Raw genomic sequence first — 19838 nt, 5'->3', positions numbered from 1 at the left:
AGCAGCAGATTTCTCTCCGTGTAGCATTCGATTAAATGAAGATTCCATGTTTTTAGCATTCGACTAAATGACGATTCGATGTTTTGAACATTCGACAACTTTACCATTCTACTACTTGATAATTCGAACAGATGGCGTTTCGACTTTTTGTCCATTCGACTACTTTACCATTCTACTACTTGGCAATTCGAACAGATGACGATTCGACGTTTTGAACATTCGACAACTTTACCATTCTACTACTTGATAATTCGAACAGATGGCGTTTCGACTTTTTGTCCATTCGACGAATGGACTATTCGATGGTTTTACCATTCGACTAAATGAGGATTCGATGTTTTTAGCATTCGACGTTTTTATCATTCGACGTTTTGAACATTCGACGTATTGACAATTCGATGTTTTTAACATTCGACGAATTGATAATTCGACGTTTTAAACATTCGTCGTATTGACGATTCGATATTTTTAACATTGGACTAATTGATAATTCGACGTTTTGAACATTCGACGTATTGACAATTCGATGTTTTAAGCATTCGACTAAATGCCGATTCAATGTTTTTAGCATTCGACGTTTTGTCCATTCGATTACTTGGCATTCGACTATTTGATCATTCGACGACTTGGCGATTTGGGGATATGCATGCGTCTCAAATTGGCTGTTTTCGGCACTCACCCAGGGTTAACTCCGAGTTAAATATTATCCAATCATCAAAAACATTCTGTTGGTCTAGCCAATCACCATTAACCCGGAGTTAACTCGGGGCGAGTGCCGAAAACAGCCATTGACTCGGATTTTTGTAATTTTGCCTATTTCCATAATGCGCACGCGTATGCGCCTGTGTTCTGACAGTGTTTACCTCTATATCTTTCGCGTCATTTATCGTGATTTCGTAAAACGATTTTTTATCATTACTAGCGTCTATTTTTTGTACATAAAATGGAGTTCTTACATACATCAAAATTGCTGGTTTCTCGGAACCTCTGGAAATATAGATAGTCTATGTTTTAGAAAGTAAACTATTTAATTATATTAGTCAATTCTTTCAGACTTTTTGGTTAGGTTTCAATATAAATTGTCGAAATTTTTACGCACGTGGTGATAACATTTTTACTATTTTAATCGCGCAGTGTGTTTGAAAATTTACCTTTGCAATAATTTGTGTATTTAAATTTATTTTCATTTGAATGTCATAAATAATTAAAAATAAATAGTTTTTGACAAGTGTATAAAATTGTGTACTCGAAATGTATAAAACATCATCTGATTAAGTATTGTATTTTGACTCGAAAATCTAGTGTCATCTATTAAAAAATTAAAATACCAAGTCGTGTTTAGTGTAGTGGTTATAGTTCCGGGTTTCAAAGTGCGTATTCGTTAGGTTCAGGTGTTCGCGTCCCCCCTGCGTCAAATATTTATTTCATAAGTTTAAATTAATTCTAAGGTATATAAATACAAAGTCAAATATAAATATGTTCAAATACAATAATTAATTTTTTTCTATTTTCTCTTAATTAGTTTTTCTCTTTTATTTGATAATAAGAATTTGATTAGCAATTTCAAATAATTATGATACACAGTGTAAATCTAATATTATTCTCCTAGTCAATTTGACTATTTTTTCCTGATTACATCGACTAATTTTCCTGGTCACTTTAACTACACAGGCACACAAAAAAAAAGTGTCGTGGCCGAGACACTACAGTAGTATATTCCCATGTATTTTTGGCCGCTGAATCCGAATCTGAAGTCCGAATGCTCAAATTGGTTCTTTTTTTTTAGTTATACTCAAAAAACGACTCAAAACACGAATTTAAACCAAAAAAATTAAAAAATTTTTTTGTGACATGACAATAGCATATTTCCATGTATTTTTTCCCGCTGAATCCGGATTCGAAGTCAAAATTGACAGATTTGCTCAAAATTTTGAGATAAACTCAAAAAACCACTCAAAAAAAGACTCAAAAAACCGAATTAAGATGAAACAAATTTTTTATGACACTACACTACTATATTCCCATGTACTTTTTCCCGCTGAATCCGAATTCGCAGTCAGAATTGACAGATTTGCTCAAAATTTTGAGATAAGCTCAAAGAACTGATAAAAAAGCGATTTAAAATAAAGAAATGGAAATTTTTTGCTATGACACTACATTACAGTATTTCCATATCGGATCTCGCATTTAAAGTCAGAATTGACAGATTTATGACTGATTTGCTCAAAATTTTGAGATATACTCAAAAAACTGATAAAAATGTAATTTAATATGAATAAAGGAAATTTTTTGCTATGACACTACACTGGTGTATTCCCATGTATTTTTTCACTGTGATTCCAAAGTCAGAATTTTTAAAGTGGCTCAAAATTTTGGATTTCATTAAAAGTGCTCAAAAACATGCATGCTTGTACCTGTAACCAGGGTTTGAGTTCTAAAAAATTTTATGTCATTCTGATAATTCTAACTTCGAATTTGTATTCAGCGTATATAAAATTCATGAGAATACACTACCGAATACCAAAAAAATGAACTCTTTTGCATTAAATTAAATTTTGAGCATTTTTGGATTTAACTTAAAATTTTGAGCCAATTTAATAATTTTAACTTTGAATTTAGAAGCAGATGTAAAAACATGAGAATATACTAATGTAGTGTACTAGCAAGAAAAGTAGAGTTTCTTGACTTTAATTTTTGTAACTTAACAGATTTTCTTGTGTGTCTCAAAATTTTGAGCCATTAGAATAATTCTGACTTCAAATGCGAGATCCGAGTGTAAAAATATATGGAAATACTGTAATGTAGTGTCATAGCAAAAAATTGCCATTTCTTTATTTTAAATCGCTTTTTTATCAGTTCTTTGAGCTTATCTCAAAATTTTTAACAAATCTGTCAATTCTGACTGCGAATACGGATTCAGCGGGAAACAGTACATGGGAATATTACTATATTACACTACTGTGTAGTGTCATAAAAATTTTTTTCATCTTAATTCGGATTTTTGAGTCTTTTTCTGAGTGGTTTTTTGAGTTTATCTCAAAATTTTGAGCAAATCTGTCAATTTTGACTCCGAATTCGGATTCAGCATGCAAAAATACATAGGAATATACTTTTGCAATGTCACAGAAAAAATTTTTCATTTTCGTCATTTTAATTCGGTTTTTTGAGTCGTTTTTTGAGTTTAGCTCATAATTTTGAGCACATCTGTCAATTCTGACTTCGAATCCGGATTCAGCGGGAAAAAATACATGGAAATATGCTATTGTCATGTCACAAAAAAAATTTTTAATTTTTTTGGTTCAAATTCGTGTTTTGAGTCGTTTTTTGAGTATAACTAAAAAAAAGGAACCAATTTGAGCATTCGGACTTCAGATTCGGATTCAGCGGCCAAAAATACATAGGAATATACTACTGTAGTGTCTCGGCCACGACACTTTTTTTTTGTGTGCCTGTGCTATGCTTGAATCTGATTACTTTGACCAGGATTCTATAGTTGGCTCCTCTCGTAACTAGGAAACCTAGTCAATTCCTGGTATACGGGTCCTAGGCATTTTTTTCGGTGTAGCATTTTTTTCAAAGTTTGCAAGGTGCAAGGAATACTCGATAAATCCGAAAATAATTTTTAGATAATTTCAGTAACTTTTATTTTCTTAGGTTTTAAATTCGTACAGACATGTCTGTACGGTTTTATACACGGAGAGAAATCTGTTGCTATTATTGCTTGCAGAATCTTTACAAATTTTATCAGTCACTGGTGAATAGAATTTTAGCTTGAGGTTATAATAATTTATATACGAAATCATCTATTTAATGTAATGGAGAGTTCGATGCAATAAAAACAAAAAGCAGCTGCTAATTTTGCACGAAATCTTTATTATAAATATAAAGAGAACGTGCTATAAAAGTATTAGATTCTTCTTATAAGAATCGCTCTAACTCCGACTGATTTTCAGGCGGACTTTATATAACACAATCTTACTTGCGTGTACGCACATATAACTCACACACACATATATTTCTCTGGATGGTTTCGAGGAATGGAACGCGTACAAAGCGGTGACGTTTTCAATAACATAACCTAACAATTTTCACATGTTGCTTATATATTCAAACACGAATAAAAATGCAATAATTTTTAAATAATATACTTACTATTAAATAAATATTATCTTTTTATAACAGCAACAAGTATTAAATACTACATATAATATATTAGTACATTGCGTAACAAGTTTGAACTAGCGGCCTTTTTGGAACGAGCGCTTCTTTTTCGTAACTCGTCTCCGGTGAGGGCGCCTTCGGCGCCCTCACCTACGACTCGTTACGAAAACTTAGCGCTCGTTCCAAAATGCCGCCACACGTGTTGCGCACGATACTTTTCATAACAAAATCATAAAAAGGCGTTGACACTGAAAAACATATATAACTGAAAAGAATGTTGAGAAACGCATACATAAGATTCGGAACACAGAACCACTGTCAAGCGTACTTAATAGCTGATCGCGCGGGGGGTAAGTTATATGTGCGTATACACAAGTAAGATTGTGTTGTATAAAGTCCGCCTGAAAATCAGTCGGAGTTCGAGCGATTCTTATAAGAAGAATCTAATACTTTTATAGCACGTTCTCTTTGTATTTATAATAAAGATTTCGTGCAAAATTAGCTACTGTCTCTTATGCTTATTGCATTGAAAGTATTTTTACAATAAGTATATGAATCCATGCTAAAAATATAAGAGAAACGTTAAGCAATTTAAGTAATGTGCTCTTTCGAGTAATATTAGCAGCAGATTTCTCTCCGTGTAAAAAAAATTAATTTGTTTAATTTATTATCTTTTCCTTATTTAAGGGGGGAAACCACATTAGAACGCTGTTTTTTAGCCGTTTTCCGCGAATTTTTTTAAGGTAAGAATTTTTTTGAATGAAATAAAACATTTCCACCATGTTTCACATATATTCAACTGTAACTCATATTTTTTTAAGCGTTTATATAAAAAATCTTTTAAATTGGGAGCTATTACATATTTACAACCGGCGCTGATCCTCGCCCGTACCGACGTCGGAGTAGCGGTATTGGCTATGAACCGTCTGCCTACCGCCCGAGAACTGGTATTCTACCAAAAGATGACTTGGCCAGGAGCTGGCTGGCCATCCGTGTCGGATGGCATTCTACCGCCCGGTAACCGGCCGCGAAGAGCCGTTCCGTGTATAATTCAACAGGCTGGGACCCGGAACTGTACCGACTGCGGATCTTTAATTTTCTAGCCAGATGTGCACTGGCAATGCTGGCATTCTACCGCCTGACAACCGGCTCGGATCAAAATGATAATTTCAACAAATATCAATAAAAAAATAATAATTAATTGCAGAAGATAAATACTGATAACAATTCATTGATAGTTCACTTTACACATTTTTTTATACACTTAACGGTATTTTTTTATATTCACATTTGAAAAATCCTATTGCTTGGGGGTACGAACCTACGCCTAACCGAATATTTACGCACCGAAATCACGCACGCTAACCACTATGTTACGATCGCATGGAACTCTCAAATCTTAAATGCTTTCAAGTCGCACTAGCTAAAATAAACATTGTAAAATTACTACGCGGCAATAAACAATTTTCAAATACGGACTGATGTTATACCGGCATTTATGAATATTTCAATATTTCGTTTAAAAAGAAACTTGTTATAATTTTATTATTATATTTTTTAATATTTATTACGTAATTATTAATAATTGAATGAAATTTGAATGCACAACACATTTTTTTAATTATTTAATTTGCAGAAAAGTGTCAATAAATAATTACTTAATATATTGTTTAAATTAAAAAGAGATTATTAATTAATTAACAATAAATAAATTAATAATATGTTTTTTATATATTTATTTAATGTGTTATTTATTGTAGGTATTATTATATATTGAACACATTTTCTTTCAAGTTAATATATTACACAGGACCACAAAATTTTCTTCGGGTAAATATACATTGACGGGACCATGTGTTCTATACGTATTTTGACGCCCTGAATCCAAATCTGGGTCTACTTTTGCCCCAACACGTCACAGTTCCGAGATAAATTAAAATTTCTCCAAAAACTAGACATTTTTACCATTATTTGCAAACGTTTATAAAGAGACAAAAAGACAAATTTTTCTGATAATTTTCTTTACATCTGTTGAAAATTTCATGTTTGTTATAAGAATTGACACCTGTAAATGAGTATAAAATCAAGAAATTACTAAATAAATTAATGGAAAAAATCGTTAAGTAGATGGTTACTTCGATTTATATAAAGTTACTAGACGACAATTGCGCGCGCCAACAGTGTTTCGAGTTTGACGATGAAAAAGTAATTTTCAAAACATAATTAAAAAATCAAATAATTTAACATAATTTATAAAAAATAGACATATTTATATAAAATAAATGATCATATTTGGTTTATTATAAAAAACATTTATTACATGAAGTAATACGAACAAAATCATCAAAAATTAGGCCTAATTTTATTGAAATTTACTCTCTAAATCAGAATCAGTGAAATTCCTACTTAAGATTAGTGAAATTTGACTAAGAATCAGTGACTTTATTCTCGCGATTTGAATCAGTGGAATTAAACTGAAAATCAGGAACTAAAACGAAACTAAAATTTCGAAACGGTTCTTGGTATTTATTCAAAAATAAATTTTATTTACTTATAAAATACATATACATTTATTTTATAATTAATTCAGGGTGTCCTGCAAGTACTAAGAAAAAAATTTCCTGACTTTCCCTTGACTCTTCCCTTCCCTTTTTTATAACAAATCTTTAACAAAAAAAATTATGTGAGCTGGTAAATATTAACGTAATTTTATGATAGTGAACTTAAACACTTTATTTATCATCATTATAAACCTTCTTTTGTTGTAAACAAAATATTACACACATAAAATCTAAAAAAACAAAGATAAAATAATTTAATTATTTGTTTATTGAAAAACCACGATCTAAAGCCGCGTTCCCATGAGATAAAATTTAAATCATTTTCACAAAGTTTTCCAAATTAGAAAAGCCTTTTGATGATGATTTCAAAAATGAAAGAGAACCAATAAACGAAAGTGATTCACTCATTCAAGTATCTGGTCGGCTGAAAATTTAAAAAATAAAAAAAATCGATTTCTTATAAATTTTAAAAAAATTTCCTGATTTTGATTAAAATTCCCTGACTTCCCTGACCGCTGGACACCCTTATTAATATATTAATTATTTATATATTATTTATTAAACTTTTTTATAATATAAATATAATTTTATTTATAACAAAAAATTGTAGGATAATAAAAAAATTAATAATAAATAAATTTTAAAATACAATATACCGTCAGAAATTGTCAGTACAAACGACGGGCGAGCTAAGAAAAATTGCTGCTAAAATTAAATTAACATAGTTTATTATTGAAAAATGATAGCTACTTCACAAAAAAAACATTAATGAAAACATTATATACTTAATTCAAATACAAAAATAATTTTAGATGATTTTGTAATTGAAATTAGTTTATAAGTTTAATCCCAATATATAGAAAATATCTACTGCTTTCATTCAAAAGTATTATTTATTTGAATAATTATATTTAATTATAATGTATTTTCTGTTCTGGTTTAAACAAAAAATATATTTAAAAATATTATGTTTGAAAGCCTATTAAATTCTGCGTCGACTGATATGTAAATAAATATTATTTTATATTTTTGAGAGATTTATCTCCTAAGACATTTTGAAAAAAATTGACTAATTTTTCTAATTTCGTGCACCCTAAAAAGAGTTATTTCATAGTTAAAGGAAAAATCCTCTTCTAATATCCTCTAAAGTTTTCTTCTTTAAAGGAAAATATTCCAATTTAATGTATATTATTTTTATTCTTTGGTGGTTAATAATAGAACAAACCAATTTTTTGATGTTCAAATGTCAGAATAATTGAATTCAAATGAAGTAGTATAGCTAGGCGGGTTCTGGCCCAGTTACCGACCGATGTCGGTAATTCAAGTCGGTTAGAGGGGGTGTTCTACCTTACCGACCGAGTTTTTAGTACCGGCTGCCACCGCTAGATGGTGCCATTTTAGTTTTTCTCACTTTAAACCCGCTTAGTGGGGTATTTTAATATATATTTTTAAACTTTCAAGTGGGTTAGAGGGTGTGTTCTACCTTACCGACCGAGTTTAAGTACCGGCTGCCACCGCTAGATGGCGCCATTTTAGTTTTATCTCACTTTAAACCCCAGTAGTGGGGTATTTTAATTTATATATTTAAACATTTTAGTGGGTTAGAAGGGGTGTTCTACCTTACCGACCGAGTTTTAGTACCGCCTGTCACCGTAAGATGGCGCCATTATATTTTTTAACCAATTTAAACTCCCTTGGAGGGATATTTGAATTTCCATTTTTAAAGTTTTAGGTGGGTTAGAGGGGGTGTTCTACCTTACCAACCGAGTTTAGTTTAGGCTGCTATAGATTTATGTCAGTTGGTATATCAGTGTTCTACATTAACTGCAGTAAATTTACTTAGCTGCTACAATTCAAAAGATGATATATATATATATAATAATAATAATAAATAAAATAAATAAAATAAATAAAATAAATAAAATAAATAAAATAAATAAAATAAATAAAATAAATAAAATAAATAAAATAAATAAAATAAATAAAATAAATAAAATAAATAAAATAAATAAAATAAATAAAATAAATAAAATAAATAAAATAAATAAAATAAATAAATAAATAAATAAATAAATAAATAAACAAATAAATAAATAAATTAAAATAAATTAAATTAAAATAAAATAAATAATATGTCTCACACTAAGTATATGAGAGATTTGAATTTCGTTTAGTATTCTCTAATCTTTACGATTGTCACGCCATGTCACTTTAAGTAATTGATATTATATCAAAAATATAGTCACCCCCACCAGTGTAGGTTTATAACTCACTAATTTGATGCCGGTTATGATAACGGTTGAAGTGAAACTGTCTGTCTTTCCGATATTTATCACTAAACTGTGTGGACGCATTTTCTTTTCCTCTACTGTGAATAATTTCGAAGGAATATAAATGGTATGTACATACTAATGATTTATTTATTTAAAAAAAACATGTTTAATTCTCATTAAATATTCATTTTTTTTTAAATATTACATAATTTTAAATTTTAAATTTTATAGGGTGATGAGGAAAAAAAGGCACACATGTGCTCATGCTGCTTATGCAGATTTTTGTTTCATTTCAACAAAGATGGCAATCAAATGATTTCAGGAATCCTTAGGAATCATCGACACGAGGTACTTTATTTTTAAAAATATTTTAATTCTAGAATTTGGAAAAATTTTCTATTATAAATAACAAACTAAAAATCAAATATAAAACTTAATACTAACTGCAAAAAAAACATAATATAAAATAGATTATAAATAAAGATTGATAATAAATTAAATTTAATTATTTTCAAAAATTCCACGAAAGAATTCATTTTTTTTATTCCATTATAGCATTTTCAATTTAAAAATTCAATTATTTTCAAAATTCCATAAAATAAATAGAAATTTTAATTCACTATAAAATATATTTAGAAAAATTATATTTTTTCTATAAATTTTAATAAATCCTTCGATACGATTCAACTATTTTAATAATTGTAAATTTTTCTTATTAAGAATTCAATTATTTTCCAAAATTTTAATAAATTCTTTGAAAAAATTTAATTATATTAACAAATAGTAAAATTCTTTGCAAAATTCAATATAATGTTAATATAATTCTTTTTCAAAGAATTGAATTATATATTTATAAATAATAAAAATTAATTTCAAAAAATTGTTCTGATCGAGAATTCAATTATTTTCAAAATTTTTTAATAAAATTCAATAATTAAATGTTTAGTTTCAATTTTTTAAAAATAAAATTATTTTAAGAATTTGAAAGAAATTTGTTCATAAAATTCAATTATTTTCCAAAATTTTAATAAAAATTATTAAAATATCGTCTTTTTTCAGCTTCATCAACATCAGCAGTCATATGCTTTTACGGTGGAACATGGTGAACGATCTTTATCGAGATATTTTTCTTCAAATAAACCGTCTACCCATTTCAACTATCCTCGGAGTTCAACCAGAATTGAAAATCCAACACATGCAGGATTTTCAACACAGCAGAGACTTTCAGCACCTCCAAGGCCTCCAACACAGCCCAGCTACCAAGATTATTCAAGAGTTCATTCACAAAATGGATCTTCATACCGTCCAGGATATTCTTTTTCTCCAAGGCCTCCAACACAACCTGGATTTTTGGAACCATCAAAAGCTCCATCTCAGGCTTCAACATCTTCAGCTCACCATGATAATATCATAATTCATCCTGAATCCTCAGAAGCTTTTACTGTTTCCGAAAAGCGTCGAAGAATTAGTAGATGGAATGGTGCACCTGTTCCTTTCACTTCACAATCTCAAAAATGTCATCCAATTCCAACTGAAACCTTATTTCCACAACAAAAATTCCAACTTCCAACAAATCTTTTACCTTCTGTTCCTGAAAATTTGTCAATTAAAAAAAAATCTCTCATTCCTCATCTGCACCATCATCATCACCATCATCTACTGATTCTTCCGACTCTTCTTTATCATCAATGGAGAATACTAATAATAATAAGAAGAAACCAGTTACTGTTGCTGAAAAAATTAAAAATTTAAAAAAAAATTTTAATCCACGAGACGAAGCAGTAAAACTTGAATATCGGAAAGGGGGAACGATTGAAAAAAGGGAAAAGGCTGAGGAGGTGCCCAATCCCTGTGTAAGGAAACCAACAAGACCTCAAATGAAATGTGAAAAAATAAGGAAAATGGTGATCCTGCAAAAAAAAGTTAAATTTTTAAGTGTTTAAGACTGAAAAGTGACAGTAATTTTTATTTTTTATCAGTAATTTCTTTTTCTTTGTGATAATTTTTTTTTCTTTGTGATATTTTTTTCTTATTTAATTAAATTTTAACAAAATTCCATTTTTCCGAAATTAATCGGATGTGTACGCGCTTAAAAAAAAAAGTAATTTAAAAGCGCTTCAATGTGTCTATTTGAAGATATAATTTTCTTTAAATGAAAGTTTGAATTTCCGAATTTAATCGGATGTGATTTCACACAAAAAATTGTTAAAAGTGTTTTTTGTTTGTGATGTTTGTGAATGGTTTAAAGTTATTTGAATCTCAGTTTTTAGTACACTATAATAATAATAATAAAATTTTCACTTTTTTAAAACTTATTGGTTTTTTTTTATTATAACTGTTTTAACAAAGTTCCTTCAGTCTAATATATTCTTAAATTTTATTTTATATCTTATTTCATTTTAAAAAAAAATTTTGTTTTTCATTAACTTAAGTAAATTTTAAATAAACTAAAATAATAATAATAATAATAAAAATAATAAATAAATAATAATAAATAATGGTTTTTTCTCACATAACCACTACAGTTAAATTATCTTAAAATATAAATTTTTTACTTTTTTTTTCATATCAAATTTAAAATAATCTATCATACCGCTTGTTTTATAAGAGATATTCGTTTCATTTAGATAATTTTTGAAAAAGTTTTACTGATATTATTTTTTTGAAAAAGTTTTACTGATATAATTTTCATACGAATTATTTAATCCTAAATCAAATTGTATAAATTACTTCTAAATGATGTCAGTACCCAAGTAGAAATTTCCCTAGCTTTGCCCGATGTTTAATTGTGGCCCATACATGGAAGCCATCCATGGCCCATCCAAGTTTTGTAACCCGCAGCAGACTTTTTCCCTACTTTTAAAATTTTTATCAGATCATTTATTCAGACATTTCTTGTCATTATTCCATGACTTTGCTTGTTTAAGTAAACCCGAAAATTAAATTATTGAAATAACATCTTTTGAATTTTTTTGTGTCACGGATTTTCCAAAAATTTCGAAATTTCAACTTAATGATTCTTCAAGCTCTACATTATTTGATCTAATTAGCTAAAAATTGGTATACTGGTGCATTTTTACAGGCTGATAAAAAAAAATTATTTAAGAAAATTATTTAAAAAAATTTTTTTTAAATTAAAAAATTTTTTTTTTCAAATGATTTTTTCTTATGATAATTGTTTATTTTAATGTCAGAAACCATTTAAAAAAGATTCCAAGAGGATCTAAGTCGGGGAAAGCAGTGATTTTTTTTGTTACGGATTTTCCGAAAATCCAGGAATTTCAAGTAAATTGTTAATTCCTCGGCTTGGAAACAATTTTTTTCCTTTAATAACTATTTATTTTAATCTTCAAAATCCTTTAAAAAATTGCAAAAGGTTAAAGTCGGGGAAAGCAGGGGTTTTTATTTTTTTGTCACGGATTTTCCAAAAATTTCGGAATTATAACTTAATTAATAATTTCTTGCCTTGGAAACAATTTTTTCTTTTGTTAATTGTTTATTTTCTTATCAGCAGACATTCCAGGGATCACAGTTCGTCCCCTTTTTCCCCCTTTCCTCTATTTTTTCCCCTTAAAAAAATAAATAAAAAAATGTTATTAAGAAAAATTAGTATACTGAACTTTTTAGAAAAAAATTTCTTCTAATTTTTTCGTTAAATCAACGTTGGTAACTTCAATTTCATGATAACTTTAGGTAAATCCTAAATTAATAAATTATTTATAAAAATTTTAAATAAATTGGGTTTAATTGTTAAAAGTGTTTTTTCTCAAATAAATAAATTTAATTAGTCTTTGAGCTTCAAATGTACACATTAGATGTAACCTATTTTCGACATTAAAAACTATATAAAGAGTTTTAAAATGTTTAATCAGCATGGCCCACGTATGGAACAGGGCTTCCAGACAAGGGCCATGGTTGGATCCAGGCATAAGTTTCTACTTGGGTAATTGCTGATGAAGTTGAATTCTTCTTTCACAATTTGAAGTTTTAACTCAACAAAAGTTATATTAAGACTATAATTAATTATGAACAATGGTCTACCAATTTTAATTATTCAATTTCACAATATATTATAAGAAATATGAATAGAACAATTAATCGATTAATAATAATTTTAACATTAAACTTGAAATTTTTCAAAAATAAAAAAAAATAAACTTCTCTCTTATAATAAATAATAATAATAAGAATAAAAAGAATATTTTTTTTAATTACATATTTTTATTCGTTTTTTTATCATGATTCTTATATAAAGTAATTTTTTATTAGTCAAATATTTCATGGTAAGGAGCAGTAAGTTTCCGAATATTTCCAATATTGCTGATATAATATACCCAACCTAAACTCATTTTAGCTGAATAGTTTAAAGATATCATCCCATGTAGACGTAAAAGCGTTAAAAACATTTAACCAATAAGATCTATCTGTTCAAAAGATTTCTATTTAACAGATAGATCTTATTGGTTAAATGTTTTTAACGCTTTTACACCTACATGGTATGACATCTTAAACATTCAGCTAATATAGTAAAGTCTAATTCACTACATTGGTTGTGTCATCCTTCAATCCGTGCTGGGTTCTACGTAACATAATGATTTACGTAAAAGTTGAAAATTGAATATTTTTCTTTAGAGAGATCGATTGTTTCTTCGATTATAAACATTAGAAATAGAATAGAAATCTATATTGAATTCAAAAACTCAATTTAAATTAAATGATTAATTAAAATATTTAATTATTTAAGTCTAATAAATTACTTAAAACCTAAATTTTTTTTCTGTGCTAGTGAATTATAGTGATTTTTGTATTTCTTTAAATTTACTAATTTACCAAATACGGCACTGGGTGTGACGTCATATACATCATGGATATAAGATGGTTGCAGCTGTGCAATTATGGTGAGATTGGAGCTGCGCATGCATAGTAGTGTGGTGGGGTTTGAAAAAAGTGGGGACACCGATTATATAAAGTGATCACGGGCTGCCAAAAATCATTCTTTCTTGCAGGTCTTCCAAGTAATAGTATGTATAAAATATTCCTCATTATTATTAACCTCGTATTACATCTTCATTTTTTTCAGCATTATGATAGTTTTTGAATTCTATTTATATTAGTTTTTTGTCTTGTTTTTTGTTCAAGGTTTTCTTACAGCTTTAAGTATCTTAAAAATGGATCTAGAAAAAGTTAACTCTGTTGGCCGTTTTGAAGGTTACCTGCCGACGAAGCCGCTCGCGGAATTGATGAAAGATGGACTGTACTACGTCTCAAAAATGAAGAAGGTCCAGATCAAATATGGACCTAGGATCATATTTGAGATTGATGCTGATTTCGTCACATACTTACCAACGAGATTCATCAAGCTCTTTGAGGATGAACCAACCACCTTGGAAATGACGAAAGAAGCTGCGATATCGAAGAAACTTCAAATGAAGTATCTTGGAGGACCGTATAATGTTGTCGAATTTAAATTGTTACAATAAATTGTAAAAAAAAAGAAAATGTATATATATTTTAAAAAATTTTGATAAAATGAACACACAAAGTTTTACCTATAAATTGGTTTTAAATTTATTTTTCCGTCTTTTAATATAAGTTAATTTTAAGATTTAGAATAATTTTCTTTCTAGGAATTATATAAATTAGTATTAAAATTAAATAAAATTTTAAAGGATAGGTTTTTTTTTAAATAAGAAACATTGTTTTAAATTTTTAATCAATAATATTTATTTATTTTTCTTTATTAAATTTATTTACAAAAAGATTCACAATTTTCGTAGAAAGATTTTAAAGTAGTATTAATCGTAGAATCAATTTCATCAATTCCATTAAAAATAGCACTTATATATTGGTTTGGAGGTTCCAAAAACCATTCTAGAAGAAGTTTAACATTTTTTGCGGCACAGTTTTCAATATAAAGAGTATGATGTTTACAAGTCGTTAACAATAATTTAGTTTTAAGTTTTTTAACGATGGACAATTAAAATCTTCTAAATTTTGTACATTTAGTAAGTATTTCTCTAGCCAAGTCTTTTTTTCTAATCCTTTGACGTAGATGGCACTAGCACCGCGCAGGATTCCTTGTAGAATAGATTGAAGTTCATCGTATGGTACGTCTCCTGCAGTCCAATCAATCCCATGGTAATTATGAGTTAGCCAAAGATTTTCACTTTTGTAGCTTCCTCGCAGTGAATTCCAAGGGCAAGGAGGTTCAAAAAGGTAGACGAGAGGCTGTGCATCTGGTTGAATTTCTCGCTGAGAGCATCTGCTTTTATAGTAATCATCCCCCACCACCACCACATTATCCCCACTCTTTTACAATAGTTTCTTTACAACGCCGCTGATTGGCTTATATTGTATGACGCGATCATGGATGATTAAGCAGTAGGCGGTGGTCTCGGCTGGCATGTTGAATCCTGCTTCAAATTCTAACCTCACATCAACTGATGCTTGTTTTAAAAACTCGTTTTGTTTAGAACAATCAATAACAATTAGAGGAAATAAACTTTTGAAAATATCCTTTGTTAAAATAAGTTTTGAATCTTTTCCATAATATGATGATTGAAAATTAGCATACATTTCATAAAGTAGAGAGTACTGATTTTGATCAAAGTTTAGATTTAAATTTCCATAAGGATAATATTGTGAATTTAAAAACAGTTTCACATTTGTAATATTACAATGGTCGAAATGACAGGCATATCTTTTGCGTTTATCTTTCCTCGCTGTTTGAAATCCAACAATAACATAACGAGGTTTCTCTAATTGTGTTGATGTTTTAATTTGCCACAAAACTTTTGAACTTGTAGGAATTAAAGGATACTCATACATTTCCCACGACCTAAAACTTATTGAAATTAATGGATCCTTTTCAATAAATTTTAACAATTTAACTTTGTTATTGTCAGAAGGTAAAACGTATGGAACCATCCATTCAAGTTTATTAATGATAATTTTGAATTCTTCATCCCCTCCTTGTCCTGTTTGAATTATGGCATTCACGTCAGAACGTGCTCTTGTTAAAATAAGTTCATGTTTAGCGTTCATAATGATTTTTTTATAATCTTCAGCAAAACCAAAAATCATGCTGAGTGGTATTGTGACATCAAAATAACCATTTTCCAAAGTAAGTCTTGCATCAGCTGCAATTTTGGAATATCCAGCATTTTCAATAAAATTTAGCTGATTTGATGTTTGCGAGGTGTAATTTTTCATGATTGTAGTATGTCCAACGTATTTACAGCGATCAATTTTAATACCATTTAGTTCATAGCGAATTTCATCAAACAAAAAACATACAGCATTATTACTTAAATGTACGTTTTGTGTAAGAGTAATTCACTATTGTTAAACGATGAAGATGCATATGGTTGATGAGCATGAATTTCATAATGAGCTATGGACTCATCAAAATTCACTGCTGCTGGAATATTGAGAAGTTCGTCCATTTTTATTGCAACAGCAACCAAAAAATATGTAGATTAATTGTCTTGTTGTCTTATTTTCTTTCCTTGAACTTTTAGACCTAGTTCTTGCAGGAAAAGGCGATTCTGAGGTGTTAACACCTTGTGAGATAAATTTAGACTGATCTGACTCTTGCATGTTGTCTGACTTTTATAGTTTCCACCAACAACAGCTCTTTGATTATAAACGATTCCCATTACAAAGACTTTATATGCAATCGAATTGTTATAGTTTCACCTCTAAAATTGATTAAATCACCGTCCTGATCGACAATTCGCAGTTGTATATTATGTATTGTCTTGGTGGCAATCGGAAGGTAAATGACGTGTGCAGGCACTTTCACAATCTTATATCCTGGTGGAACGCTAGGAAAGAATTCGTGGATAGTGTGAACTTTTTGGTTATTTATATACGCTCCAGATGTTATATTGCACTCAATTCTAACTGAATTAACCTTTAAAATGTCTACAGGTAAATCAGAAGTATGTGCTTTATGAGATGATAGTTTCTGTGATGTAAATCCCAACAACTTACCAATCGAATCTTTCGGTTTAAAATCAATTGGTAAATTAGATTCAACAATACTTCGTAATGTATTATTATTAGGTTTTATAGTAATAACAGTTCCAGTTTTTACAGAATTTTGTAAATATGATTTAATATCTTTAATCTCATAACTTCCAGTTGGAATATCAATTACTTGATTTCCAACGTAAAATTTGTTATTTCCTTTATCAATATTGGGAATTGAATTAAAAGTCAATAGTTCAACAAGACCAAGTACATAACTTTTATTTGAATTTAGTTCTATTGAAGGGAAATATTCAGCTCCCAGAACTGAAGAATTTCCTGTTAACGTTAAAGTAAATGAATCACTCATGTTGCTGTCAGATTTTATACTGAAAGCTTACAGGTGTTACATAGTCTTCACAGGTCTCCTCAGAGGTGGGCAGGTTGTTCTAAAATGTAACGCTACAAACTTGGTGGAAAGTTGTTCCAAATGACTTCCAGATTTCAAATTTTCAAACCGATAAATCGTACCTGATCCTCTTTTCGAATTATCTCTTAATACAGATAGTCGGAAACTTGAAAAATTTATTATCTTAATGTGGAAGCTTTGATTCAGAAGACTGCTGATTTTTCGTTCCTAAAAATTTTTTAGACAAAGATTTTATAGATAATTATGGTTCCGAATTGTCTCTTCTTCAAGAAACTTTTTGATTTTTTAAATTTGGACACGTCTGTCACATGTTAAAGTGCTACATATATAAATATATATATAATTTCAGAACCCTGCAAAAAAATAAAAATTTCCGTTGTCTGAGATCGACAAGTCATTTACCGTAGCTTTTGCTGCGCTAAATCCGAATTAACATTTAACAAAAACCTCCCATCACGTCAGGATTTTCAGAAAATTGGGGGTAAAATACCCAAAAATCATTTCTTAGTACTTTTTGAAAATTTCTACTGGGTGAATCCGACGTGGTAGAGACTTGTCATATGAGTTAAAATAAAGCTTAAACCCTCTACTTTACGAAAATGTAGCGATATTGCCAACAACAAACTAAATTAACTGTCAAAATTGATTTTTCAACCGTTGTCCTGCATACAAATTGACCTAAATACAACAATTTTAAAAAATGATTGGATTCGCTAAGAATTTGTTACTTGGGGGTTTTCGGGATCGCTGATTACGAATATGACGTCAGATTTTCAAAACTGAAAATGTTGGATCCAATATGGCAATCGACTTTTAAAAATCGATTCAATTTGCCTGAAACTCGTTACTCGAGGGGCTTCGGGGTCGCTGATTAGGAATTAGTCTACAGATTTTTTTAATTTGACATCATATTCGCAATCAGCGACCCCGAAACCCCTGAGTAACAAATTTTAAACCAATCCAATCATTCTTTAAAACCGTTGTATTTACAAAAACTAAAAAGTGATTTTTGGGACTTATAGGAGAGAGTGGGGCAAGACGGGGTACCGGCTCTATTTAACAAACGAATTAACCAATCGCGATTATATTTTACATAATACTGCACCAAGACGATAGTTTCTTGTTTACAAAACCTAAAAGCTATGAGAACAAATCTTTTATCTGTTTTACTAAAAAAACTGTTTTCGACAATTTTCTTGTGAATTTTTTACTTTTTTTAGGAGGTGTTTATTATTTTAAAATAACAGTTAATGAACTATATAAAATTTTTTATAGCTGGAAACGGTTACAGAAGAAGGGAAGCATATGTTTTTTTCTTTGTTGAATCGTAAATTGTAGTAATTAATCATTTTATTCAATTTCGTAGGTGCGGGCAAGATAGGGTAGGGAATAGTGGGTCAAGACGGGGTACACAAATGAAGCAAAAGAAAAGAGAAATAAGGGAAGTTAAGAAATCTACTTAAATCAAGACTGAATAAAAAAAGAGTGAGCAAAAAGAAAAAAGCTTGTCAGGTTAAATCAATAATTAGCGATGGTAAAGTGGAAAATACACCTATTGTCTCTATAAATTGTAATGGTTATTATTTAGACTCAAATAAAGGCTGGGCTGCTTGTTCTGTCTGCGGCCAATGGGCTTTGTGCAGTTGTGCTTGTGTCTATGACGAAGATGAAGATGCAACCTTTACTTGTAAAATTTGTCGACAGAAATAGGTTGATTTTTTAGTACCGCGCCGGTGGGGCAAGATGGGTAGATTTGCAATTTTTCCATATTATTAATTTTATGATTTTTTAAAAAACAGTTGGCCTTTGTACGCCTTTATTACTAAAGACTGATTCCCAAAGATGGTTATTTAATAAAATAATAAAATATATATTCGATAATTTTCGTTTTTTTGCGCTTTAAACCTTAAGTACCCCGTCTTGCCCTACTCTCCCCTACCCCCACTTTTCTCAAAATCATGAACATAATTATCCATAAAATCTTTGTCTAAAAAATTTTTAATAACGAAAAATTAGCAACCTTCTGAATCAAAGCTTCCACATTAAGATAATACATTTTCAAGTTTCCGACTATCTGTAAAAGAGATAATTCGAAAAGAGGATCAGGTACGATTTATCGGTTTGAAAATTTGGAATCTGGAAGTCATTTGGAACCACTCCCCACCAAGTTTGTAGCGTTACATTTTAGAATAACCTGCCCATCTCTGAGGAGACCTGTGTCTTATAAGGGTTAAAACAACTCTTAATATTTAATTGATTACACAAAAATTTAAGACACAAGTGTCCACATACAAATGTATCATAATTTTGATATCTTTTGTGATTATATTTTATTAAGCTACCATCACCCAAGTAAATGACAAGATCTGTTGGTGGAGCAAAGTTGCCAAAACTATCAAAATACATTGTTTCGTTTTTGAATTTTTTATATGCTACCCAATG

The 19838-nt window shown here is 29.4% G+C and overlaps 2 protein-coding genes across 6 annotated transcripts in view; both read left to right on the top strand.

The window, feature by feature from the left end:
- LOC122506360 (beta-glucuronidase-like) overlaps positions 1–19838 on the top strand; it is a 623628-nt gene that overhangs the window by 134398 nt on the left and 469392 nt on the right. The gene's annotated exons all lie outside the window — the stretch shown is intronic.
- On the top strand, positions 8925–11310 carry LOC122506363. Its single transcript, XM_043618491.1, has 3 exons — positions 8925–9119; positions 9227–9343; positions 10055–11310. Exons 1-3 carry the CDS (start codon positions 9117–9119, stop codon positions 10745–10747), a joined length of 813 nt encoding a protein of 270 aa, XP_043474426.1. The 5' UTR covers positions 8925–9116; the 3' UTR covers positions 10748–11310.

This window comes from Leptopilina heterotoma, unplaced genomic scaffold (assembly GCF_015476425.1).
Source record: "Leptopilina heterotoma isolate Lh14 unplaced genomic scaffold, ASM1547642v1 Lhet_411, whole genome shotgun sequence".
Taxonomy (NCBI): Eukaryota; Metazoa; Arthropoda; class Insecta; order Hymenoptera; family Figitidae; genus Leptopilina; species Leptopilina heterotoma.
Note: the sequence above shows the minus strand (reverse complement) of the source record. Positions and strands in the feature narration are given on the sequence as shown.